This window comes from Struthio camelus, chromosome 8 (assembly GCF_040807025.1).
Source record: "Struthio camelus isolate bStrCam1 chromosome 8, bStrCam1.hap1, whole genome shotgun sequence".
NCBI lineage: Eukaryota > Metazoa > Chordata > Aves > Struthioniformes > Struthionidae > Struthio > Struthio camelus.
In genome coordinates, this window is record NC_090949.1 from 792,186 (window position 1) to 819,425 (window position 27,240).

The 27,240-nt window shown below is 48.2% G+C and overlaps 1 protein-coding gene across 1 annotated transcript; it reads left to right on the forward strand.

The window, feature by feature from the left end:
* The first annotated feature begins 10,737 nt into the window (after window positions 1-10,737).
* LOC104149490 (ATPase family AAA domain-containing protein 2-like) lies at window positions 10,738-26,995 on the forward strand. Its single transcript, XM_068952502.1, is given in 16 exon segments — window positions 10,738-10,781; window positions 10,814-10,922; window positions 11,150-11,265; window positions 12,455-12,611; window positions 13,318-13,406; window positions 13,755-13,834; window positions 13,837-13,917; window positions 14,585-14,671; window positions 15,125-15,488; window positions 22,185-22,368; window positions 23,692-23,877; window positions 25,003-25,035; window positions 25,037-25,151; window positions 25,312-25,437; window positions 26,266-26,355; window positions 26,844-26,995. Coding segments are annotated over 16 exon segments (2,013 nt in total).
* The last annotated feature ends 245 nt before the right edge of the window (window positions 26,996-27,240 follow it).

Sequence of the window (27,240 nt, forward strand, 5' to 3'; positions counted from 1 at the left end):
GTCTGGGCCCGGCCTCTGCCTGGCCTGGCCCTGCTGCCCCAGGGCAGTTCTTCTCCCAGCATGGTGTGAGGCTGCCCCGAGCATGCTGGGAGTGTGGCTTTGGCCGGCCCAGTCCTGGCTTGGCAGTGCTGAGGTGCTGGTGCCCCGAGCGCCCTGCCCTGGCCCTGTTGCTATTGCTCTGCCGGGGCCAGAGTTGGCTGGGCACAGCCCAAGGGTGCCCGGCAGGATGCTGGCGCTTGGGGCTTGGCCCTTCTTCCCTCCAGCCCTGCCCCTGCCACTGCCCCTGCCCTGGCTTGGGCTCCCTGGCAGGGCGGCTTGCCCTTCCCAGCAGCAGCGGGGACATCCCCAGGCAGAAGGTGAGTTTAGGCACCGGCTGCCCACAGGTGAGAACCGCTCGTCTCCGTGCTGTGTCCAGTGGCAGCAGGTTGGAGGAGGTGTGGGGGTAATTCCTACTGGGAGGTGTTGCCAAGCCGTCCCTGGAGCGACTGACCTTGAAAGGTTCTGGCACGTGCTTGTCCTGCAGAGGGAAAGGGCAGGGAGTCAGCCACCACTGACCAAGCACTGGACTGACGCAGGGCTCAAAAGCAGGTCCCCTGGGGTCGAGGCCTAGAAGCGGGGGAGGTTCGGGACAGTGGGGCTTCGTCTTAGGCTGGCACAAGTTGAGGCGGAGCATCACTGAGATCGGGGAGAGAGGGAGGGAGAGCAGACGCTGGCACGGGGAAGTGGGAACTTGGTATTCCGCTGGAGCGCACTGAACCTTGCTGCCTGTCTTCCTGGCCTGCTTCCTCTTCTGCTGTCTTCAGACAGCTGTATCTCCAATTGCTCTTGTGGGTCTTGAAGACTATATTTTACTGACGTTCCCTGCTGCTTGTGCCTGTCTTGGCAGATTGGCAGGAAGAAAGTCCCCTGGGGATGAAGAGAGGTCTCGATGGGGCGTCCCCAGGCATAACTGCCCGTCTTTCTTTTCAGGGCTGGGCAGAGGAGCCAACGGGAGCCTGAAACCTCTTCCCAAGCGGAGCAACAATGCTGTCGTGGGTGTGGAAAGGCTGGCTTCTGTGCTGCAGATCAAGACGACCAACTAGGACCCCAGTGTCTTTGTTCCTTCCTTTGAGGCCATGCCAAATGTCAGGAGTGGGGCATTTGGGCTGGGAGCCTGAGCCAGCTGCATTTGTTCCCTAGAGCATCGCGGAGGCCCCTGGTGCTGGTCAGCTGTGGTGCGGCTGGTGGTGCTGGCAGGGTCTCTGCTGTTGCAGAGACTTGCAGCGCAGTGGGTTGCTGAGGGTAGAAACTTGGGCTGCCCTGCCGATTGTTGCCTCAAGACATGGTTGCAGGGCAGCATGAGAGATGTGAGCAGAGCAGCTTTCAGGGGTATTTCTAATGTGCTGTGCTGATTGCTTGCTCCTTCGTATATCCAATAGGGGCTGATGCTCTGCTGTCCCGTGCGGCCAGGGACTGTCATTTTGCCACTTGTTGGAGGGCTGCCAGATGCAAAAGTCTGTCTCTCAGACTCCAGCCTGGGACACAGTGCTGGGCGGGTCTGTAGAAATGCCCTGAGGGAGGAAGGGAAATGCCACAATTCACAAATGCTCCCTTGTAGGCCCAGTGTGAAACTGCACTCTTTCTAGACGCTGCAGGGAGTTACCAGTGCTGGGAGCTGTGTGCCTGCGAGTGCTGCAAGAGTCATGTGGCCGTGAGTCGAAACCTGGTAATTTGCATGCAAGGGGGCAGTGCTTCCTGGGTGCAAGCTGTGCTGGAGGAAATTCAGAGTGAATGCCCTTAGATCCCTTCTCCCTGCATGCTCAGGCGGTCTCTTTCCTTCTGTCTGTGCGCATATATCCTCTGTTGCCCTCATGCATGCTAAAGCCTCCTCCGTTCCCCTCCTTGCTTCCTCATGCTCCTTCCCTTCCCGTCCATGAGCACGTCGCCCCTGTTCCTTTCTCCTTTGTGAGCACTCTCATCCCTTCCATTTCCCTGTATACATGCTCCGGTCCCCACCATCACCCTCCATGTGCACTCTCAGCCCCTTCATTCCCTTCCCTGTGTGCTCCTGTCCCCTCCATTCCCTTACAATTTACCCTTTCTCCTCCCTACATGCTCTGATCCCCTGCATCTTCCCTCATTCGCACTCATTTCCCCACGACAGGTTCTTCTGCAGGAAATGCTAGTGCAAAAGGGACGGTTTCCCTCTGACAGACCTCTGCTGCTGCAGAGGCAGCGGGCTGTGGGTCTGGGAGGCGGGGGGTGTCAATGAGAACTCAATAAGTTCTCCTCCCACTGTTTTCCTCGCTCAATTCCTTCCTTTGTGGCTACCCCAATTTTTCTGGTAGGAAAATAATGTAGAGGGGATGGAGTTCCTACATTCAGTGGAAAACCGCTCTGCTTTCCGCACAGTCATCTGAGTTACCTGTTGTGCTTCTGCAAGGTTTCTCAGCCTGCAGTGCTTAAGAAGTAGGTGACAAGTGAAAGAACTGCAGTATCGTTGCCTCCGGAAGAGGACAGAGAGCCTTGTGCATCCTTGGATGCTCGGGCGAGATTGCAAAGTAACCAGAGGGAGTCATCAGAATGTAGTGTGTGCGTGCCTCCTTTCTGTGCCTCACTCTGTGGCTGTGATGCTGCCTTGTCAGGCTGTAGGTGAGAAGCTGCCCTAAACCTCTTCCAGAGAGAACCCATTCAGTGTGATGATGGCCCTGGGAGTGCAGTAGGCTGCAAGTGAGTGCCACATCTTCTGGAAACGAGTGCCTGAGAATAACAATGGGTATTTGGGCTCTAATAACTATCTCAGCCTGTGCCTACTCTTCCTTTTGTTTTGCTCTGTTAGGATCCCATCTTCAAAGCACTAAAACCCACTGAAAGCCCCGTGTGCCCAGAAGTTGTCCTTAGCGCGGAGAGATTTTAGTGCAGTGGGGGAAGAAATGACTTCTCCGACATCCTGTTTTAGTGTTTCACAGGTTTTGACACCCTTTGGAGACATTCCTAAAGGATTTAGCCTTAAACCCTTGGACAGTAATTGTGGTGAAAGGAAGTCTCCAGTTTTCAGGGTTAGAGAGGAAACTTCTCTGCTCCTTCACCAGGCTTTGCCATCTCCATGCCTGTGGCCTCGTGAAACAACTAGCAGGACTTGGCACTTCTCACCCAGAGGCTGTGTGAGTGCATTCACAGTCTTCCTCTTTATTGTTCATTTGCTCATTTATCCCTTCCTTCCCCAGCAGAGTCCCCCAGCACCAGCCCCTGTAGCCCAGGATGCATGGTTTGGGACATCCCAGGGGTGAGCACGCCCAAAGAGGGAGCCCCTCTCGTGCCTCCCCCTGCCCCATGGCCTCCCTGGGGAGTGGGCAGTGGGCTGGGGACAGCTCCGTACAGGTCCCCCCTGCAGCTCCCTGTCCCATTGCAGGGCAAACCCTGGCAGGGCCGGCGTGGGGTTGGAGGGGGGGTCCCTGCAGCCCCTCTGTGAGACATCCCGCATCACAGTGACAGCTCCCCTCTCCCCACGGCGCCTCTAGCCTTTCCCCAGATGTCCCAGTGATTCCGGGTTGAGCCCAGGTCCTGGGGGCTGCTCTCGCCACTGTTGTGCTCTGGAGGGGCTGCTGTCCTGTGAGCCGGAGAAGGCGAAGGGAGGTGGAGGGACAGTGCGAAAGGCGTTTTGGTGACATTCACAGGAGGACGTTGGAGAGGAGCAGTTATTCCAGGCCGCTTGAGCTGATTGTATGAGGTAAGTAGGCTGAGGATTCCCTGTATGCTCCTATGCGAGTGATATGTCCTGGTGATAACTGCTGGCTGCGGGAGCCCTCCCCAGTAGGGCGCTGTTGGGCTTGCAGAGCTTGGCCTTTCGGAATCTTTCTTGCCGAGCAGCGTGTCAGCCTCTGTGTTCCTATTGCCTTGTTGGTTGCCGCAACAGGCCCTTTGTTCCGTGCTCGAGCGACTGTCTCCTCCTTTTCTTCTGGCGACATAAGTTTCTCCTGTAACGAGTGTAAATGTATCTATCAATCCCTGAGTTGTACTCCTGGTCCTTGGTCTTGTGCAGCCAACCTGGTTTGACAGGTGAGCTTTGTAAAGTAAATAGTTAGGGCTATTGAAGTCTTCCAGGACTGAGAAGGTGCGTGAATGTGGGTACCGAGGAAGAACTGACCGCAGCCAAAGTGAAGGAGTCCTAATGTTTCTGCATTTCTAGCTGTGGCTTAATTCGTGAGGTGGCTGTTGTGCAGCCCTAATTGGTGCTGTTTTCTAGAAGACTTGCCGAGCGTAACAAGGGTAGGCATGGCCTGCCTAGCGTACAGCATGATGTAAAGCCCACGGGACATTTAGCCTACAGTCACGAGAAGAATAAGCACTCTCTGCAGCTGAGGAAGCCTGCTAACTGGAAATGAGCAACGGCTATCATAGAGAGCAACTGAAGGGCTGTTAAAAACAACCATAATTTCTTTCTGAGGTCTCACTCTGATCTTTAGAATTTCTGTTCTGCACTTCCTTATGTGGATTTTTCTCTGCACTCCGCAGTAGGGAAAAGAAACCTCAGTACAGTGTGTGGTTGCAAATCACCAAACAGTTGTTCTGAAATGGTGCTATAAAAAAATAAAGTTAACATTTGAACTAACGCTTACTTATTTTTTAAAACCCTGGCTAAGTGTCCAGTTGACTCTGTCATTTTGTGCACACCATACAAAAATGTCATGCTGATTTATATGCATTGTTTCAAACATTTTCTCATACTGGCTTATTTTTGCTTTTCTGTGTGCATGGAGAAGACGATGGACTTGACAGCCTTTCGGGTGTTTACTGTTGCAGAAGGAGTAAAATTGCATTTCTCTTACCCTTTTTGTGTAAGTAATACATTTCACACACATTGCAGTCTTAACTGCTGAAATACTGTCTTCCAGAGTGTTCTGCTGTCTAAAAGCACCGGTAGTATTGCTCTCTAATTATAGCTTTCCTGATTCCTTTTACTTCATGGGTGTTTGTTCCTGTGCCACCATTGCCCGTGAGCTTAGCTGGTCCTCTGTCACTGCAGTAACTTCTGTTATGATTAGAGACAGCAATCATGTTCCCTCTCCCTCAGTTTTGCTCTGCTAAGTTGAATTCTCCTGGTGTCCTGTTGACTGCTAGGCATTTCATTTTTGAGCCTCTTTTCTGAACTTTTCCCAGGCCATAAATAAAAGTGTACACAGAGGGGAAAAGTAGGCCCTGAACTAAATATAAAATAACGGTTTCATTCTTATATTAAAACATTTTCCATTTCTCATTCCATTTTCTCGTATATTTTAGACCACAGAGGGCAAGCTGACACAGTGCTTGCCTCTTGTGAAAATGAGGAACGCTCGGTGGTTGTGTTCCATTGATCCTTAATTGCTTTTTGTGTAGTGGAACTGTGTCTGACTCTAATCTTTTGTGTATATGCAGTGCTTTGGTAAAGTCACTATGTAGGACACCAAGTTGCAGCATAATTGGCACTGATTTTTTTTGTTTCTTTTAACTAGGAAAATCCTGATACGTACTCCGAAGGAAAGAAACAGAAAGAAATTCAAGGAGCGGAGGAAGCAATTGCTGACAGTCAAGATGGGACTGTGGGTTAGTTCTGGCTTTACATTTTCTTTCCGATTTTCCAGCCCAGAGCCTCACCTAAAAAGTGAAACGAGCTGGCCTGCTGGCCATTTTCCATCTCTTCATAATTCCATGTTGCCACAGAGCTTACAAGATAGGAGTTTTTCCTGTGCAGAGGGTCAGCAAAAAGAATGAGTCCTTTCCCAAAATGCTTACAAGCTAATGCAGGAGACAAGGCACCAGCTGGCTCTAGACAGGTTGGGAATACAAAGAAAGGGAGAGTCTGACTCTGAATGATAAGCAGGGATCGTGAGAGCATTAGCCTGACTGTTAATGGCTTTTGAGCAGCGTCTCAGGAATTTTCAGGAAGCAAGGTAGGCAGCTAGATGTGTAGGAAAAGCTCCAGCCAAGCACGAAGATCAGCCGGGGAGAAGAGAAAGTGCTTCTGCATTTTTGTGTTGCACAGGTGGTTGATGGAAGCTGTTGTCAGGGCCTGTTTGGAATCGGGGGCTGTCGTACACAGTGGGAAACAATATGAGGAATGAGGATAAGTCATGAAAGGCCTTAGTAACTTTGTATTGGATGAGACAGGAGCGACTCAAAGGGTTTCAGGAACATGCAACTTGTGACAAAGGCAGCAAGGTGAGATTATTGTCTCTGTAGCAGCTTTCTGCCTGGATCCGAGCAGGGCAAGACTGGTGTGGGGACAGAAAAGGATGTTGCAGTAGCCGAGCTGATCAGACCTCAAGTAAGAGGTGTATTTATGCAACACCTAGCGAAGGCAGCCTCTCGCATGTGTTCCTCAGGCTGCACAAGACTTGAACAAGGGCAAGGAAAACCTGCAAAGAGGTTCGAGCTGAATGTCATTTAGCAGGTATCATCAGTGAGCGCTCGGGCATCTTGCCTGTTATTAAGCTTTAAGAGGCCAGCAAGAGTCCACAGTCAGACACAGCCAGGGTCTCCTGAACACGCCCCTTGGTGATCAAGAGGCCTTGCAGAGCAGTGAGAGAACGTTCAGAGTGATAGGAGGGAAGTAGGGAGAGTGGCCTAAAGAAACCCAGGTAGGGCAAGACATTAGCCAAAAGAAACGCAGTCAAGTGTGCCAGAGGCAGCTGGCTAGCAAGGGAGAACGAGAGCTGACTAACAGTACAGAGATGTAGCTGAGAAAAATTAGCTGAAGATTTGAGGGAGAGCCACTTTAATGTGAGGCAGAGGCAATCTAGAACGTGGAGCTATGTGGCAGGCTTAAAACAGGTGGTTTTTCAGGCGGTTTGGACAGGAGGAGCTTGTAGAAAGCAGCTGTAAACAGTGTGTTGAACGGGAGATTAGAGTGTGAGGCAATTTGTTCATGGGCAAAGTGAAAACTCTGGAGCTTTAAAGGCAAGACATTCATGCATTTTTGACGAAAGAGAAGAGCACTGCAGGACAAAGGAGTGGGGCTGGTAGAGATCAGACACTCCTTTCTCTGCTTTCCTTGGGCTCTGTCTGTATGCCCCATGCAATTTCTCTCCATCATTCAGAAAGCAGAACTACCATTTATGTTCAGAAAAGGAAAAGGCAATGTTTACCAAGGAGTAGAATGGAATCACTCAAGAGTGGGTGAGTTGGTAAAGAGGCCACACCCAGTCCTTAACTGGCATCCAGCTGGTCATGTGAGAGGGTATTAGGAAGCGCTTGCTAGGTACATATGCTCCATGTTTGGCATTGCTACTGTCTTTCATGAAAGAATTTCGAACTACTAAACAGAAGCTCATGGCATAAACTTTCCCTGTAGGCATCAGATGCTGTTTTCTCATTGGGGAAAGTTCAAACGGGTGGCTTGCCTGTTGCTGCTCATGTAACCTATGTGATGTGAAACGACATTACCAGACTTAGTCTTACTGCTGTACGGACATGACAAACATGTCCTGGAAACACTCTCTCACAATACCAAGAAGTAACCTTCTGAAATAACTGTTTTCCTGGTAGCTGCCTCATTGCTAAGCAAGGTGACAGAATGTGGCCTGTTTTTATCCTCACTGAGGCTGGTGACAAGTCACCCAGTGATTTCAGCATGGACAGAGCTGAAATCACTCAGCTGAAATCAGAGCTGAAATCAGAGCTGAAATCAGAGCTTTGCCTGATACCTTTATGCATGCTCCTCTCTGCGGATTCCCGGTGGCTGGAATGTGTTGTGCATAATTTGTTCTGGAGGTTGGCAGGTTTTCACACCTTGTGTGTCATACACATGCTGGTAACAATAAAACCCATAGCTACCTGTGTAGTGCCTTTTGGATGCAACAGAACTCACAACAGTGTTTAATGTTGGCTATATTGTAAACGACAACAGTAAAGGGTCTATAATTACTGGCTCATCAGAAGAAGGTGAAAAGCAAGCAGATGAAGAAGGCAAAGATATGCGAAGGTGCTATAGCCTTAGACAGAGGAAGACTGTTGTATGCTCTCAGGCTCCACTGGAAAGTAGGCTATACGTGCAGTTTCTCTGAAGGGTAAATTTCTTCTGTATGAGGGTTCTTGAATAAAACTCTACAGATACCGGGCATTATATCTGGGTACTGTAATTACAGGGTCATCAGAAGGAGGTGAAAACCAAAAAGAGGAAGATGGCAACGATTCTCTGAAGCAGTATAACCTTCGACCAAGGAAAGCTGTTGTATGCTATCAAGATCCATTGGAATGTAGGTTATAGGCACAGTTTCTTTGAAGGGCTGATTTCTTGCATATAAGGGGAGAAATACACAGAGAAGTTATATCTTAGGTCCTGTAATTATAGGGTTGTCAGAAGAAGGCGAAGATCAAGAAGAGGAAGATGGCAAAGGTACTCAGAAGCACTCTGACATTGCCCATGCTCCGTTGGAAAGGAGGTTATAGGTACGGTTTCGCTGAAGGGCTGATTTCTTGCGTATAAGGGGGATATCAGTTCTTGACTGACGATGTATGTGTGCACACACAAATGAGAAATATCATCTAGGGTCTGTAAGCAGAGGGTCGTCCAAAGGTGAAGACCTCAAAGGTGAAGGTGGTAAAGATACTTGGAAGCAGTATCACCTTCGCCCAAGGAAAATGTGGTGCAGTATCAAGCTCCATCGCGAAGTAGGCTAGACGCACAGTCTCTCCAAAGGGCTAATTTCTTGTGTATAAGTGGGATATAATTTCTTGAACGAAAATCTGTACACCCAGACACAACCTTTATTCCAATTCCTTACCTTCATTCTGCAAGAAAAACTCCTACAGTTTCTCTTCGATGCCTATATCCTGTGTGCATGGTCTTTCTTTGGCAGTTGGCGTGCTCATTGCTGGCTTTCCTTTGGTATATGCACTAGTCTGTCTCTAATGGAGGTCAGTGCTGTACTACAAGCATAATGCTAACTGCTATAGCATGACCTGAGAAGGTCTACTGCTTAGAACTCCGTTTCTTTTTCTATTTGCTGCTCACAGCTTACAATACCTTTTCAGGGTTTCACGCTACTCTTTATCTGAAAAGCACGTGCAATATTCTTGAACATTTTTTGCTTTCAGCGGAGTCAGGACAAGCTAAGACATTTTATTCAGGGCTGTCTCCTCCTCTCGGACAAAGAGCTGCATCTACACGTGCTCAGTCACGAAGCCCTGTCTGCAAAAGAACAAACAGGTTGGTGTATGGTTTGTGCTAGCTCTTGTTTACCAGCAGGGGTGTCGGTCACAGTGCTGAATAACGAAACAGTCGTAGCACTGTAACCGTGCCAGTCTGAAAGTCTAGAGCAAACAAGATTTATTCTATGCAGAAGTCCACCAAGTTGTTCGCTACGTAGTGTAAATTAAGAAGGTGGAAGCAAGTGTTAGTGTAAAGACAGTCAGCTACGCAGCTCCATATTTCTATGGTCTATAAGGCATTGAATCATCCCTATTTTTGCCTAGGTTTGAATGCTGCCCCCTTTGTATTCTGCACTAATGTAAAAGAAGACTGAGAACTTGTGTCGAGATGGTATTTTCCACTGGCAGGCTGCCTGACCTGTCTGTCCCAGCCTGCTGGTAGCCCTGCCTTTGCTTTTCAAGCTCAGCATGACGCTGCCTGGTCTGCCTATGGCAGGGAGAATTGGAGAATCACAGAATCACAGAATCGTTTAGGTTGGAAGGGACCTCTGGAGATCATCTAGTCCAACCTCCCTGCTCAAGCAGGGTCCTCTAGAGCTTATTTCCCAGGATCACATCCAGACGGGTTTTGAATATCTCCAGGGAAGGAGGCTCCACTACCTCTCTGGGCAACCTGTTCCAGTGCTCTGTCACAGTAAAGAAGTTTTTCCTCAGGTTCAGCTGGAACGTGCTGTGGTTCAGTTTCTGCCCGTTGCCTCTTGTGCTGTCGCTGGGCACCACGGAGAAGTGTCAGGGAAACAAAGGCAGAGACGCTGGCAAGTCATAAAGCATGGAGACCTCGGGACCAAGCGATTTAAGCTCTTTCAGGATCTCTCCCTTCCTTTCCTTGCTGTGCTCTTTTTGGTAACAGCTGTGAACATTAACTGCAGAGGCAATCAGGGGGCATAGATTCACTCATAAACTACAGCTACTTTGCATTGTGCTGGCAAGCCATATGCAAAAACCAGAAAGATTAGCAACACTGTGGTGGGGTGTTTTTTAGTCACTCCGCTCCTGATAATGACTTTCTTTCTGGAACTGAGATGAGTAGTTGTGTTTGGAACTATTCCTAAACAAGGAAACTTCCCAACAAACTGTTAGTGGCCGTATTGCTGACAAAGGTTTTTTGGGATTCTGTAAGCAGCTCGAGCATGGAGAGTGCTAGCTACTGCTGGACCTGAGCACTTTGTTTACCATTCTTGAAAGCAGCCAGTTTAGGAAGGAAGAGGCTCTACCAGTGTTGGAAGACCAACTTTGAAATAGAGTTGAAGCAGGCTACGTTTCAGAGTGGGTACGGAACACCTAGTGAAACTGGATTTTCTTCTGTGTTAGAGTGATCAGAGAAAAAGAGTAATCCGTATCTGAATTTTGGTTGTCATTATGCATTCATGTGTTCGCCACGTTGAGTGGCATGGGATTCTCAAAAATGCTTGAGGGATGTAAAAATAATCACTCAGCTAGTCTAATGTCTGAAGCGCCCACCTGCCTCTCTTTACTCTTGGCTACTGAATGCAAATCAATTGCAATGAATGTTTAACAATTTGGGAAGTTTATGCAACTTTGTAAGTGCTCCTGCACTCCCTTGCCAACATGAAAAAAGCAGGAATCCCTCCAGCCTCACGTTCACTCAGAAGGTGCCTTTCCCCTCCTCCTTCGTTCACATCAGGTGTCTTCCCCTTGACTTTGGGAAAAAGGAGTTCGAGAGAAACGACAAGGATCGACTGAAAACGGGAACAAATCTGGCTGAAGTTGATCCAGTGCCATTCGATAGTTCGGTGAGTATTTGTAATGCATTGCTTCAGGGGGGACTGTTCCAGCGTTTATGAAAACTTTCCATACTGTGCTGTCTATAGCTGCCTTGGCTTACAGTTTTCTCTCAAGGAACTTCAGAATTGTCCTGAACGTTTCCTTTGTGCTGGTGTATGATAACTTCTGACAAAGCCTTTTCTAGGTCGCAGCTTTCTCTAACCTACAAAATGTGTTCTGCTGAATTCCTCTTCAGGTGCGATTTGATGGCGTGGGTGGTCTCTCTGACCACATTTCAGCTTTAAAAGAGATGGTCATTTTCCCGTTACTTTATCCAGAATTCTTTGAGAGATTCAAGCTGCGATCCCCAAGGTAACAGATGGTGTATTCGAACTACACAAACTAATGCAACCCTTTTCAGGAGAACATGAAACCAAGGTGTCAATGCATGTGTGCGCTTCAAAAAGTTTTGTCACCCCTGCTGAGTGTTTACAGGGGTAGTAAGAAGTGATTTCTTAAAAATGGATAAAATCCAGGCTATATGCAGACTCAGAATGCCAGCAATGCCTTGCCATAGTTAAAGGCTTACGGTCTGCTGTTTTAAAATGAGAATAATCCCAAGAAGCGTCCTGGTGTAAAAAGATGGGCTTGGGTTTTTTTTTTTTGCTTTTTTGTTTGTTTTGTTTCGATTTTTTTTTTCTCGAGCGCTTTCTGTAAAGTCAACTTGACTAGTTCACAAGCAGGAAGGGATTGTCTATCGGAAGTCAGTAGTAAGTTGTGGTTTGAAAGACTGACTGACTTCACATGCTTTTCATGCTCAGGTATCAACTCGGTAATCCTTAGGACTTCCAACTAAAACGTTGCCGTGTTTGTAGAGCAGTGTAGACTAAAATAAAGATCAGTCTGCTTCTTACATAGTCATATTGGTTCTGCGCTGTGAGATGGAATCATTCACAGATAGCTTGCTGTTAGGATATGGGTTGCCCCCCCCCACGTTAAAGTATTATTCTGTTTTGGGGGAGGGGGCAATGCCTATAAATTTAATGGTTACCTTTATTTATTTTTGGCCAACAAAACTGAACTCCCAGTATGTTGAAATTGGACTTTGAATTCTTTCCTTTCCATAACTTTCAATATACTGCACATACTAGAAGAAAATCTTCAAATGTTTTGCTTCTTTATTCACTGGAATTCTCTGGAACGCTCTAGCTGAGGTTTGAAGGATTGTCTAGTAATGCAGAATACCCATTTTTTCCCTCCCCACTTTAGATTTCCTCCTCATCTGTGGACAACAAAGTCTGAGAGATGAATCCAAGAGCTTAAAAGGTTTTCAGGGAGGGAAAAAAAACGTGTTACCAGTCTTGCCCCTTGTGAAAGCTTGCTCCTGTTTTGACTTTTCTCCCACTTGAGCTCTTACTGCTGCCTAATATTGAAAATGCTTTGGTTAGGAGGGAAGGGTTGCTTGTTTTAGGGATGGGGGACTGTAAAAGTCACTTTTCCATGTTTTTGTCACAGCTACGTAAATCTCTCTCTCTGTGTTTGTTTATTTATTTTGTTACAGAGGCTGTCTGTTCTATGGCCCACAGGGGACTGGAAAGACACTGGTAGCTCGAGCTCTTGCTAACGAATGCAGCCAGGGCTTTATGAGAAAAGGCGCTGACTGCCTAAGTGAATGGGTGGGAGAGTCTGAAGGACAGCTCCGTTTATTATTTGAGCAGGTAAGATGCAAACGTGCACTATATTGTGTCAGAGAGGTGACAGAGTAGTTCTGTGGTGGACGTCTTCACGGAGAACTCGGTCTTTTTGGTGGGTTTCTCCTGCTGAAGTGGGAACATTAGTGTTTCCTTTCTCAGTGTAGTCCTACTTTGGATGAGCGGCTTGAAATCTTGCAGATGTGCTAGGAAGGATTAATCAATAAGCAGGAGAATCCACAAATCCAAAAATTCCCTCCTCCCCCTGCTCCCCTCCCGTCCCCACCCTCCTCCACCCCCCCAAAAACAAAAAAAAAAGAAAGCAGAGATGGAATTGCAAGACACAAGAGAAGACAGTTTTAGGTCGGAGGAAAACAGGTGCAGGCTGAGAACATGGTGTTTGAATCATTGCATTGCCTACTGGCAACTTGCCTCCAGAACCTGCAATTGAGTTTCTGAAGTCCTGGCTCTGCACTCTCTGGTTGCCCAGCAGCTGTGAGAATTCTTGGAGTGATGTGTTTCCTGTTGCCAGTTGCAGCTGCTTGACCCAGGCTGCTGTCTTGTTACTCATGCCACTTACTCCATTAGCTCAGCTAGTCGAGGTCCCTGATGCCGCTCTGAAAGTCCAGTGCTGGTGACTTGCAGCCACAGCGTTTTTTCATGCCTGTTTCCTTTGTGTAGTGCGGTGTTTTACTTATGTCAGTATTGCCGTACCTGTACTTTTTCATTCCAGGCCTATCAGATGCGGCCTTCAATTATTTTCTTTGACGAGATAGATAGTCTTGCTCCCGTGTGGTCCAGTCGTCAGGATCAAATTCATAGGTACGGCATTGTTTTGCATTTACACGTAGTCTGCTTGATCTCTGTGAAAGGAAGACCAGCCTGGTTACCTGTACATGACACACTAATTCATTCTGCAATCTTGTAGCACAGTGATGCTCAGTTTCACGTGATTCTGAACACAGGGGTTGAAAACAAGCTTTGCTAAGCCTGGTGTTAGCACAAGGTCTCGGTTACCCTACCTAGTATTTGTTTGTCTGAACATGAGTCCTTTCACTAGTCAACATCTCATCAAGAAAAGCTTATCCTTTTGAGTGACCACAGGAGAAAGTCATGCCAAATGTAACAGCATTTACTAAACCAACGAATCAAAACTTTTTCCTTTGTTAGTTCTATTGTCACAACGCTTCTGGCACTTATGGATGGCTTAGAGAGCAGAGGAGAGATTGTGGTCATTGGAGCCACCAACAGACTGACTCTGTAGACCCTGCTTTATGGAGGCCTGGGCGTTTTGACAGAGAGTTCCTTTTCAGCCTGCCAAATAAAGACATAAGACCTTGCAGCTCCAGTTTTTGTCTGCTCCCATGAGCAGGAGAGAGGGTAGCATGAAGCAGTTATCATATGGTTCCCTCCTGTAGAAGTTGTCCTGAAATCCCTGCTGTGATGAGTCCTTGTAGCAGGGAACACTTCAGTGAATCTCTGGCAAAGAGCAGAGATGAAGCACAGGCCAAGCTTGACATTTTCTGGGAGAGTAGTTTGAGTCACAGTTTTTGTTCCTGTTGGTAGTACTTGTAGCAACATGAAACATAGTGCTGGGAGCACTTTGCAGAATGAACTGTGAGAAACGCAAATTTGATTACCTGATGAGTCTGTCTCCATGATATTGGGAGAATTTTCTTTGAGGAATCTCTCCCCACCTAAGCCTTATATTACCCCTTTTTCCCCCAAGAGCATTCAGTCTCATACTTGTGGAGACTCACGTCTTTGTGGAAGCTTTAAATGCCTTTCATTTGCTTACTGGTCCTCACAAACAGTTCAGCGTAGCAAATTGAGAGTCATTGAACTTGGAAGAGCAGGCAGGCTGTTAATAGGGCTGTAAAATGCCTAAAAGGTTAACAGCGTAAAGCTGGCAGTTATGCGAATGTGAGCGTGTTTGGGGGTTGGTTTGTTTTCCTGAGAAAATAACTTAAACCAAATGCAGTCATCTTGTTTGTAGGCTTGAAAAGAGATTCTCAAGATTCACACCAGAGCCTGGAGCCCTAAGCCACGGGACGCATTTCTTGAGGAGCTGGCTGAAAAATGTGTTGGTAAGATCAAAAATGCATTGAGCATTTGAGCAAAAATGCATATGACTGTGTGCTGAAAGAGTCCTAGCTTGTACCAGGCAGTAACCAAGCCCCTGTGCCTTGCCGCCAAATTTGCCCATGAGCCAGCTGGCATGACTTGGTTGCTGTCATGGTGGGACGCTTCTGCCTACCTCCCGTTCTTTGTCTCTCAGAACACAGAAGGGCTTTTGGGGCATCTTCCTCAGCAGCAAACTTTTGCCCTGACGATGACTCCCTAAGCACGGGATATCCGCCTGCAAACCCCATAACGGAAGTCCTCTGCAGTGCAGTAACTCTTTTCCAATCATCTATAAAACTGTTCCTACTTGGGCCGCATGCAAAGACTTTACAGGCTGCCCTTTGGAAGCCATGTCCCTGACCTCTTTGTGTTGCCTGAGACTGACGTGACATTTTGATTCTTGTTTTGCTGATCAGGATACTGCAGGGCTGATATTCAGTCTCTCTGTGCTGAAGCTGCCCTCTGTGCTCTGCATCGACACTACCCTCAGATATACACAAGCTGCCAGAAGCTGCAGCTAGACATTGCTGCCATTGAAGTAACAGCAAAAGAATTTGCTGTTGCTATGCAGAAGATGGCACCAGCTTCGCAGATGGTTGTGGCTTCACCTGCGCAACCACTGTCACCCATTTGTAAGCCTCTGCTTCAAAGTGCTCTGGAGAGATTTCTAAAAGCCAGGCAGAGAGTGTTTCCCCATGCAGCGCTTGTGCTAAAGAAGGCTCAGCAGCCAGGTATAACAGTAGCATTCCCTGCCTTCAAATGCTGCCAGAGCAAACACTTGTAGGTTGTGCAGTCAGCAGAAACAAATCTTCCAGTCATGATGGGATTATCTAAATGGTGGAAACTTCTTATTTGCCTACGCATGCCTCTACTTCAGGAATATCTGGAATAGCGTGCCTAGTTTGTACTGAGGCTTCTAAACCAGGAGAAGGAGAGATGAGAGCTGGGAACGCTTGACAATTTGCACTAGTGAACTCTGTGCTCTCTGCTAAAGCATCCTCTTTCTGACGGTAGCCAGCATCATAGGCATCATTGTTAGAGGCTGAGTTAAGGTTTGACGTATGGGGCGCCTCTTTCCCTCTCAGAATAAACAGCTTCAGGACCAGGATACTAACTGGTAACTGGTTCAGGGAAACATGATCTTGGACGTTGCCATTTTTAATTTAAAAGTTTGCGGATCACACTGTAGGTGTGCATATGAGAGCAGACTATGCAAGCAGAGTATGCTTGGGGGCTTTGCTTGCCTAGGATGTGTGAGCTGCCACTTTGGAGTGCACCAGCCCTGATCAGGTTCAGTCTGTCAGTTAGTGAGACCAAAAGCATTGATGAAGTGCTCCACGCGGTGATTAATGAAGGTTGCTGACTAGTTCTAGGCTGATTCCTTGAGACTATCCTGCCAGTACTACTCTAGAAAGAGCTGTTAGGTTCCTGTGTCTGGGTGAAAGACGGGCAGAAAACCACTAACAAAAGGAAGGCGGAGAGGCGAGGGGGTTGGTAGAAACATGCCCCCTGTGTGGTCCACTTTCCACTGCCTCCTCCTCGAGTGACCTTCGAGAGGCTGCATTTAGAAGATGCGTTGGTCTGTATATGCTGGCCCAGCAGTCCTCAGACAGATGGGAGTTTGCAGCCATGCCATTCCCTTAATTTCCACCCTCTTCCTGTGGGCTCCTGCTCCAGAAAGAAGTGGCCTTGTTGGATCCTTTAGGTGTCTAGCATTCAGTGTGTGCCCATCTAGTGAAGGGATACATGACATTGGGTTTGAGCCCTCGTTTAGCAGCTGAATTAGCGCAAGTGAGGGAGATATGGACTATTCTGGAAATATGGACTCTTCTGAGCGCAGCCAACAGAGGCAGCAAACAGACGCAGCAGTTTGTGCAGCAGTGTCTGGGCTCTGCCTGGGCCTTTTGGGGGCCTTGTTGGAAGTTGTGGAGACTTTCTGGGGACCCCCGAGGAACTAGACGGTGCTTGCTGCTAGCAGGAAGGGAGAGCTGGGCAAGGACTCCTGCAGGGGACCTTGACTTAACTTCTCCTGGGAAGTTCTAGCTAGGTGGGGCTGCTGCTAACGAGCTCTCTGGGCTGCCCTGGTCAGAGGGAGTTGGGGCTTTTGTTTCAAGTGGCTCCTGATTGGGTGGGTCAAGCACCCTTGTGAGCCACTGCTAGGCAGAGGCCTATATAAGAGCCAGGCCTAGAGCGCAGCTCCCAGAGCACAGCCAACAGAGGCAGTGAACAGACACAGCAGTTTGCACAGCAGTTTGTGCAGCAGGCAAAGAAGGCACCTCTCCATTTTGCACAGTGGTGTGTCCTTCCCCGGGGCATGGTCATGACACGCCACAGAGCACGTTCCCCAGTGGCTGCTGGAGGTGCTGCTTCAGCTGTGTCTGAGGCTTCAACCCAGACAGACCCTCAGACAGCAGATGCAGCTCTGCAGGTGTCAGGCTGCAGGGAGTGCCTGGGGCCTCTCCGTGAGGCCTGGGCTGACAGTCAGCTCTCCTGTGAGAGGTGTGCTGTGGTTGACCAGTTGTGTCACCAGATAAAGGAGTTACGGGAGGAGGTTAGTAGGCTGCGTAGCATCCGAGAGGATGAGCAGGAGATTGACAGGGTTTTCTCGGAGACTGTGCAGCTCCAGGAGTCCCCACCTCCCACTGCAGCAGAGTTGTCAGAGGGCTCTGTACCGTGTGTAAAGGTGCATCATAACGCTGTTGAAGAGGGCTGGAAGCTGGTGACCTCTCGTAGAAGGAGAAAGGCTCTTGTTCCTCCTCAAGAGTTGCCTGTGAAGAACAAGTTTAGCGCCCTCCAAGCTGAGGAGGAGCTGGGCATGGCTTTAAGGGAGGCCACTGGCCTGGCAGACCCTGTGCCGTGCAGGAACCCCCGGAAGAAGCGGCGAGTGATTGTTGTGGGTGACTCCCAGCTGCAGGGGACAGAGGCACCTATCTGCCGACCTGATCTCTTGTCCAGAGAGGTTTACTGCCTGCCAGGGGCTCAAATAAGAGATGTCATGGAAAGACTGCCAAGGCTTGTCCATGCAGCGGACTACTACCCTCTGCTGATCTTCCATGTGGGTGCTAACGACACGAAAGGCAAACTGGAAACCATCAAACAGGACTTCAGAGCTCTGGGAATGGTGGTGAAGGGTCTGGGAGCCCAGGTCGTTTTCTCCTCAATCTTGCCTGTGAGGGGAAAGGATGGGAGGAGGAGGAGACGAGTTTTCCAAATTAACAGCTGGCTACGCCACAGGTGTTGGCAACAGGGCTTTGGTTTCTATGACCATGGGACCCTGTTTGAAGATCAACAGCTGATGGGGAGAGATGGGATCCACCTTACCAAGCGGGGCACGCGCGTCTTTGCCAACAGATTGGCCAGCCTGGTAAGGAGGGCTTTAAACTAGGAAAGATGGGGGAAGGAGAGAGTTATAGAGACAGGATAGTCAGTAAAATGCCACTCAAGTCAGGATGCCTCCAGCGGGTGCATACAACCAGGGGAGACAGCATGGGACATGGCTATGGAGGTTCCTCTTGCACCTCTCCTGGGAAGCCTGCGTGCTTGACTGGCTCTCTGAAATGCCTGTATACCAATGCACGCAGCATGGGGAATAAACAGGAAGAGTTAGAGGTCTGTGTGCGGTCGCAGGGCCATGATCTCATTGTGGTTACAGAGACATGGTGGGATAGTTCACATGGCTGGAATGCTGTCCTGGATGGCTATGTGCTTTTTTGGAAAGACAGGCCAGGAAGGCGAGGTGGTGGAGTTGCTCTTTATGTGAGGGAGCAACTAGAACGTATGGAGCTCTGCCTCGGGGTGGATGAAGAGCAAGTTGAGAGCCTATGGGTAAGGATTAAAGGGCAGGCTAACATGGGTGACACTGTTGTGGGGGTTTACTACAGGCCACCTGATCAGGAGGAAGTTGTCGATGAGGCCTTCTGCAGACAGCTGGAAGTAGCCTCACGCTCACAGGCCCTGGTTCTCATGGGAGACTTCAAGCACCCTGACATCTGTTGGGAAGACAGCACAGCTAGCCACAAACAGTCAAAGAGGTTCCTGCAGAGCACTGAGGATAATTTCTTGACCCAGGTGGTGGAGACGCCAACGAGGAGAGGTGCAATGCTAGACCTTGTGCTAACAAACAAAGAAGGTCTAGTTGGAGAGGTGAAGGTTGGGGGCAGCCTTGGCTGCAGTGACCATGAGATGGTGGAGTTCAGGATCGTACGAGGAGGGAGCAGGGCAATGAGTAGGATCACAACGCTGGACTTGAGGAGAGCTAACTTTGGCCTCTTGAGGGACCTACTTAGGGGAATCTCATGGGACAGGGCCCTAGAAGGAAGAGGGGTCCAAGAAAGCTGGTTAATATTCAAGCATCACCTCCTCCAGGCTCAAGAGCAGTGCATCCCTCTGAGGAAGAAGTCGAGCAAGGCGGGCAGGAGACCTGCATGGATGAGCAAGGAACTCCTGGCAAAACTCCAGCAGAAGAAGGAAGTCTACAGAATGTGGAAAAGGGGACAGGCCACTTGGGAGGAATACAGGGACGTTGTCAGAGCGTGCAGGGATGCGACAAGGAAGGCTAAGGCCCAGTTGGAATTAAATCTGGCAAGGGATGTCAAGGACAACAAGAAGGGGTTCTTCAAATACATCAATAGCAAAAGGAAGCCTAGGGAAAATGTGGGCCCGCTGCTGAATGGGGCGGGTGCCCTGATAACAAAGGATATAGAGAAGGCAGAGTTATTGAATGCTGCCTTTGCTTCAGTCTTCACTTCTGAGGCCGGTCCTCAGGAATTCCAGACCCTGGAGACAAGAGAGGAAGGCTGGAGAAAGGAAGACTCTCCCTTGGTGGAGGAGGATCAGGTTAGAGCTCTTTTGTCCAAACTTGACATCCATAAATCCATGGGCCCCGATGGGATGCAGCCACGAGTGCTGAGGGAGCTGGCAGATGTTATCGCTAGGCCACTCTCCATCCTCTTTGAAAGGTCCTGGAGATCAGGAGAGGTGCCTGAGGACTGGAAGAAAGCCAGCGTCACCCCAGTCTTCAAAAAGGGCAAGAAGGAGGAGCCAGGAAACTCCAGGCCTGTCAGCCTCACCTCCATCCCTGGAAAGGTGACAGAACAGCTCCTCCTGGAGGTCCTCACTAAGCATCTGGAGGACAAGAAGGTGATCAGGAGGAGTCAGCATGGCTTCACCAAAGGGAAATCATGCTTGACCAATCTGATAGCCTTCTATGACGGAATGACTGGCTGGGTAGATGAGGGCAGAGCAGTGGATGTTGTCTCCCTGGACTTCAGCAAGGCTTTGGACACTGTCTCCCACCACATCCTCCTAGGTAAACTCAGGAAGTGTGGGCTAGATGAGTGGACAGTGAGGTGGCTGGAGAACTGGCTGGATGGCCGAGCTCAGAGGGTTGTGGTGAATGGCGCAGAGTCTAGTTGGAGGCCTGTAGCTAGTGGTGTCCCGCAGGAGTCAGTCCTGGCTCCAGTCTTGTTCAATGTATTCATCAATGACCTGGAGGAAGGGGCAGAGTGCACCCTCAGCAAGTTTGCTGATGATACTAAACTGGGAGGAGTGGCTGACACACCAGGAGACTGTGCTGCCATTCAGAGGGACCTGGAGAGGCTGGAAAGCTGGGCGGAGAGGAACCTCCCGAAGTTCAACAAGTGCAAGGTCCTGCACCTAGGGAGAAATAATCACATGCAGCAGCACAGGCTGGGGGTTGACCTGGGCAATATGCTCTAGAGGTCCCTGCTTGAGCAGGGAGGTTGGACTAGATGATCTCCAGAGCTCCCTTCCAACCTAAACGATTCTGTGATTCTGTTAATGAACCTCTCTTGTCTTTCAGATGGAACAGATCATATCTTAGAAAATGGTTGTGTGCATAGTGATGAGGAAGCATTCCTTCACTTGAACAGATAAATGTCTGTGTGCCTTTGATTCCAGTTCTTCAGCTTGCTGTGTCTCTGTAAGCAGTCTTGTCTTCTGTAAGTGTGAGGGGTGGTAGACGAGGGAGCAAAGGAGAGATTGTGCAGGGTTTTTTGGTATCAATTAATTGCAAGACACACGCATGAAGATATAACTACGTGCTATGGTTCTAATAAAATAGGTTGTCACAGCCGCTCAAACTGAAGGACCCAGCCTCCTCTTCCTCCACTGAAGACACTCACAGACAGTTAGGGGGCTTGCTGATTTAAACCATGGTATTCCTTAAAGGATCTGAGACCAAAGCACTGTCCCTTCTGTCCTTTTAGCCAAAAAAATCTCTGTGGCTTTGTGCAGTCATTTTTGCCCTTCTAGCTTCCAAGGTTGTGAAACCAGTAGTGGCTTCCATTGTAGGAAGAAATTTGAGAAATGGCTTGTTAAAAGAGGTAATAAAGGGTTTGAAAGAGTATCTTCATTTGTTATCCGTAAGACCATAATTTTACATCAATCTTTTGATTTTTTATGGGAAGTAATTAAATCCCACAGTGGAGAAGGCAGGTTACGTTGCCCCAGTTAGGTCAACTATTTTTCTCAGTTTCTCCTACTGGGAAACCTGACCTATGGAACTATAGGAACTACTATAGTTTAGTCTCTAGGGTCTTTGACTTGAGTGAGTTCAGGAACTGCAGTACTGTGATGGCAAGCCCAAATGCTATTGACAGATGTATTTTAGCATAATTAAGCAAGAATCACTAGAACGTTTTATGTGCAATCTGGATTGCTAAAGAGCACGCGAGGGAAGGAATGCTTCAATGCGATGACTGAAGAAAATAAACATCTTGCAGTTATATGTACTTAGAGTAACATTGCAATTTAAGCCATTTGATTTTGCAATCTTTAGATGCAGCTAGTGTGTTTCAGTGCCCATGTAGCTTTCCCCAGATGTGCTGTTTGTTCTGCTCTTTCCCTTCCCTTCCCTTCCCTTCCCTTCCCTTCCCTTCCCTTCCCTTCCCTTCCCTTCCCTTCCCTTCCCTTCCCTTCCCTTCCCTTCCCTTCCCTTCCCTTCCCTTCCCTTCCCTTCCCTTCCCTTCCCTTCCCTTCCCTTCCCCCCCACCACCCGCGTTTGACCAATTTCAGTTGAACCTGACAGATGTAGACAACTCCAAGCTGTTAACTTCAAGACATCCTGAAAAAGAGGGCCGGGGTGGTGAAGAGATCCAGACTGGTGTGAGCTGAGGGAGAAGATGATATTTCTCCTCTGCATGGGCAGTCTGAGCCATGGTGCTGTATTTGGCTGGCCAGTGCGCGTGTATGATTTAAGAACCATTAATTGGCCAAACCCAGCCAAACGGACAGCAGGTGTGGTGAGGATCGGCAGGATTGCTTAGGGGAGGTATGGAACAAATCCTTAAGCATTGCTAGTCTTCCTGATCACAAGAGCAGCTTCTTACCTCTTGGAGTGCAGAGAGTATTTGGGTGGCAGGGCAGGGAGCAAGGAAAAAGGAGGAGGGATTTAATACCTGTGTCTTTATTGATCACGTTGTTTTCAAACTGCTTGTTTTCTGCTTATTGTTCTAGAAATGCTTATTGCCAGCCAACGTGTTACAGACCAAGGTTCTTAATAGCTGGAGAGCCCGGATATGGGCAAAGGTCTCACTTGGCGCCTGCAGTAATACACGCGCTGGAGGAGTTTGCGGTTTACACACTGGACCTGCCGGCTCTCTTTGTTAGTGGCACGTCACTGGAAGAAAGATGCGCACAGGTATCTCTTCTCTCTTGAATCTCACAGGATTACCTAACTCAAGTGAAGGCAGAGTCTGTGGCAGACAGAGATGGCCCGGTTTGCAAATGCTTTCTGTTGTGTTTAGTTCTGTCTGAAAATCCACTTTGCTTTTAGACTGAGTAGTGATACAGAAGCAGGCTGTTGTGCTTGATGTCAGCGCGCTCCCAAATGGGATGTTCCTTGCCTCTTAAGACTCTGTAGCTGCCAGCAGAGACAGCTTGGAATCAGCCTGACTGCATGCACGTCATGCAGTTTTCCTAGCCTGCAATGCAACCAGGTTTGGAGGCAGGGGGGTTGGAGGCGGGGTGGAAGGGTGGCAGGGGAAAGGAATGTATCTCTTTTCTCTCATCCTCCCAAAGAGCAAATACAAGCTTGTGGCTTCACAGCACTATTCTTTTAGCTGGGTGCAGGTATGACACATAGGTAATAGTGAGCCTGTCGTGCTGTAGTGTATGCCGTAAAGGCAAGCAAACGCCCAGAACACTTTGTATTTGTGCACCTGTGTCTTTTGCTGAGCTAGAGATACTGAGTTGGAGTTAGTTTTGTTTAGCTAAACTTAAAGCTGGAATGAAACGCATAGGCTTAGCGCTGTTTTATTCCTTTTTACTCTTAGGCAGGAAGTCAATTCTGTTGTTTGGCATCATTGCATTTTAACATGTTAACCCTTAGTAGAAGCACTTGAGAGTGGGGCAAGGAAGGGCAGACACGTTACATGGCTGGGTGCTCATCAGTCACATCAAAGGAACGTTTCCTTTTGGCTTATGTAACACTGGCCTCTGTGGTCTTCTAGCCACAACGTGCTTTTCAGACCGGCTGAAGGCTGGATCCCTCTTCTATGCTGAACTTTGAAATGGGGAAAGATAACCAGGCTGCTTCTACGGCGTCTGCCCTCACCCTTTCAAGTAGGCCTGTGCTTGTTCTGCCTGTGCTCCAGCCTAACTGGGGTACAAGCCCACACTGAACTGAAAAGCGAGTGGTGGGGCGGTGGCGCCAGGCTAATCCATGCTGCTGAAGGGCTTGTCCCTATTTTTTCAAGCGCACAGCCACATGGACCGGGCCGTGAAGCCCTTGAGGAGTTACCTTACAGCTAAGTGGCTCTGAAATCCAGTCTGTTTCTGGCTGTGCAGCCAAGTCTAGAGCTAAGTCCCACCAGAAACATCACCTTATTCTTGTTGCTTTCTTCTGACTTTTTCTCTTCAGGCACTGGTATTTTGTAGGATATTTTAAGGGGTCAGTCATCGCTTATTAGCAGCCCATTCTACAAAATGGTTCAAATTCTTATCCAAACTCCCATTTTGCTAGCTGATCCGGGAAGCCCAGAGGACAGCACCAAGCATTCTTTATATTCCTCATATCCATGTTTGGTGGGAGGCTGCTGGAGGCACACTGAAGGCTACGTTTACAGAGTTATTAGAGAACATCCCAGCATATGCTCCAGTTCTGTTGCTTGCAACACCAGATATATGTCATGCAGAGCTCCCCAAAGAGGTATTTCTATTGCTGCTTTTCCTACTCTTTTCCATCTCATTTTAATTTTTCACTCCGGTAAGCACCTGAATACTGCGCTCCCCTAAGCAGAGGGATACTCTTATTACAGGGGCATCCTGCCTGAATCTTTCAAAATTTGCTTAGGCAAATTGCTCAGTAGCGATTGCACATGTCTACAAGGCTTTCTGAGTCAAGAGCTTCACTTTGACCCCCGCCTCCATGGGCTTCTTAGACAGATGTAGGAATTCATTCTCCGAGAGTAATTGCAATGACTTCAGGGTGGTTACTGATGTCCTCAGTCAAGCGTACACGATGCTTGCAATGAGAAGGGTAAAAACGATATGTATACTAGAATTATTTCTTGTGACAGGCTGCCACTTCAAAATGTGCTTGTTCCGTTGCTAACAACGGCAGTTAGTTTAGGCTTTCCATGCCTTTAACAAAAATGTCAGTTCTTCCTTCATACAGGCCAAAGCTTTAAAAATTAGGATGCTCAATTCCACCTTCTGTTTTAAGAAACTCTTGGAAGATTCAAACAGCAGACAAAACAAACTCTTTGTTTGATTCAAACAGCAGACTTTAACAGGAGAACATCCTGACCTTTCTAGACCTCTGAGAGTTTGCATTCCAGGAAGATGCTTAAAATCTGAAAGAGGCTGTTCTCATGCGGATTAGTTTGTAAAGCTTGGAAGCATTCCTCATGTTAAAATTAGAAACAAAAGCTGACCCAAAGAAGTCACACTTCAGCGGGGAGTTCAGGTCTGCTGAACCCTGCCTGTTCCCCCTGTACTTGCCACAAGGGTTCAAACTAAAGGACAGCAAGGCAAGCAAATACAAAATAGGCAGCCCAGGAGGTGGTAGATGTCATCACTTTAAGTCAGCCCTGTAACATATGGTCCCTTCACTGAGCTTTAATCCTAGAAGAGTTCCTTAAAGAAGATGGTCTGACATTGCCACGGTAACCTCTGAAAATCTAGCCTTTAAGGCCAAGAAGCTAACTTACCGTGGTTTCTCTCGTATGCAAATCATCACACAGCTTAATTTCAAAACGTACTCATTTTTTTGGAGTCAAACATGAATTTCTGTGGCCTTATAGCTGCGATGTCTTTTCTCCTCCCACCTTAGGTCCAAGATTTATTTTCTGATGCTTATGGAGCATCAATGTCCAGGAGTTTTCAATGCCCAGCTGCCTGGCGAGGAAGAAGGCAGAAAGTTTTTTGAGGACTTGCTTTTAAATCAAGCTGCTAAACCTGCTACATCAAAAAAGAAAGCAGGTGGGGATATTCTACAAAGACAGCTTTGCTAAGTGTACAGGAGCAGCCATTCGGCATTTGTTTTGGCAACAGATCTTCTGGCAATAATTTTTAGTAGGCTTGCATGCTTTAGTGTGCTTTGAGTACCATCCATTGTCTAAAATCTTCTCATTGACTGCAGCTTGTCAGGCACTGGATGTACTGCCTGTAGCATCGCCACCAGCGCCTCGACCACTGGCTGAGGAGGAAGGGACACAGCTGGAGGAGCAAGCGGAGGAGACGTTGCCAGCAGGGCCTGTAGTTTCCCGTACACCCCTCTCTAGTGGCAAGTTGCATTTTTTTGCTGCCTTTCCTGGATAAGATACTCATGCCATCGCTCTCTTGCCTGTTCTCACAGGATACCCGTTTTCTGGGAAACCTAGCTCTTCATGCCAAAGGCATTCCCTTTTTGAATTCATTTCAGTTTCAGTTTACCTCAGGATGTGAGGGAAATCCACAGGACATTCACTCAACATGCTGACAAAAGAAAGTCCTAAATTGCTACCTCCTGAAATATAAAATGCTACCTGTAGTATTTCAGAATGCTCCAGAAGTTCTTAGAGCAAGAGGAGACCCTCTGTCTCTTTCACTCTATGCTTTTGCTTCCTTTTTCTCTTCCTTTCCTCCCCACCTGCCTCCTCTGTGCCCAGAGAGATAGCAGTCCCCTCTCACTGTGATTTCCAGTTCAAAGGATTAGATCGGCAAACTCAAGTGGAAGAAAACAGGGGAGCAAGAGTAATAGGTACCTGAAGGCAAGACCGATGTTTCTTCCCTGTCTTCTGCTTTTCCTGTGAGAAGGACAATGAAGGACCAGGGGAGCTTGGTTTTCTTCCCACTAAGGGCCATGATATGGTGTGACAGCTCCTTATTGTGCTGGCAGGAGTGGGAGTTTTGTCACTGGTTTCATCCATGAGTGTTGTGCACTGTTCAGCAAGTGCAGACAGTGGTGGCTTCTTCTGGAAGACATAACCACAAAGTTTGTTGCAAAGCAGGTTGGTTAACTGAATCTGAAAGCGTATGAGGGGTGAGTCCTTAAGGAGCGTTTTCCCTTCTGCGGCAAGTATTCCCTTAAGGCTGCCTCTTTAACTCTTCCCAGCGTTGAAGAAGAGCTTGTCTCCAACAGCTTTTCTGCTTTTCGTCTACTTTAGTTCCAGCAATAAGATAGTAAGCAACCTGTTTTGTAGAGGTAAGCTTGCTTTGTGGTAAAGCCTGCTGTCTGAAGTCTGTGCTGTACGTAAAAGCTTGAAGCTGACTATTTTGTGAATGACGTTATGTGATCAGTTCCTCTTCTTTTAAAATCTAATAGCAAGATAACCCCTTTAACTTGCTCCCCCTTCTTTCTCAAGGTGTGTGTGTAGTGAGACAGCAGGGTGGTACTTCAGCGCCTTTGATTGCTTTCCTTGTATGCCTCGTAAGGTGACGATGCTAGAATTGAAGAAAGGACCGCATAGGTAATGTTGCGGTTTGCTTTTTCTAAGGTCTCTGTGCAGCGCTATCAAGTAGAAAACGCAGAAGCAACACATCACCGTCAGGCAGCGTAACAGGGAAGAGGAGGAGATTCCCCTCCAGTGAGGAGAATGAAACCCGTATCTGTTTAAGGGTAGGTTGGAGCTGACGGATCTACCTTTGTGTCTTGATCTGCTTCAGACGCTTGAGCTGTTTTTGCCAACACAGCTGTACGCATGGGGAAAATTGAGCTCGTGGGTAAAGATAAGCACCCTGGGGAGGCTCCCATTCCCAGCTGCGAGCCGCATTTCCAGGAGATCTCTGGCCTGTCTTCCAAACATCCATTTCAGAGTACCCTGTACTGCAGCAACACAAGCTAATCAAATGCAATAGTGGCTTGGCTGTGGCAGCCTCTATCCCTTGCTATGCAATGGGCCACAGCAGTTCCTGCTGTTCTGGAAGGCGTTGCTTGGCGTTGGTTATGATCGTTCATGGGATAGACTGAGTAGTAAGACACTGCTAGCTGAAATCTGAGCCTTGTTTTTCTCTCTGAAGTAGGGCAAATAAGTTAACTCATTTCCTCCTTGGGAAGCTGGTGTGATACTGAGCCTGTTCTTTGAAGTTT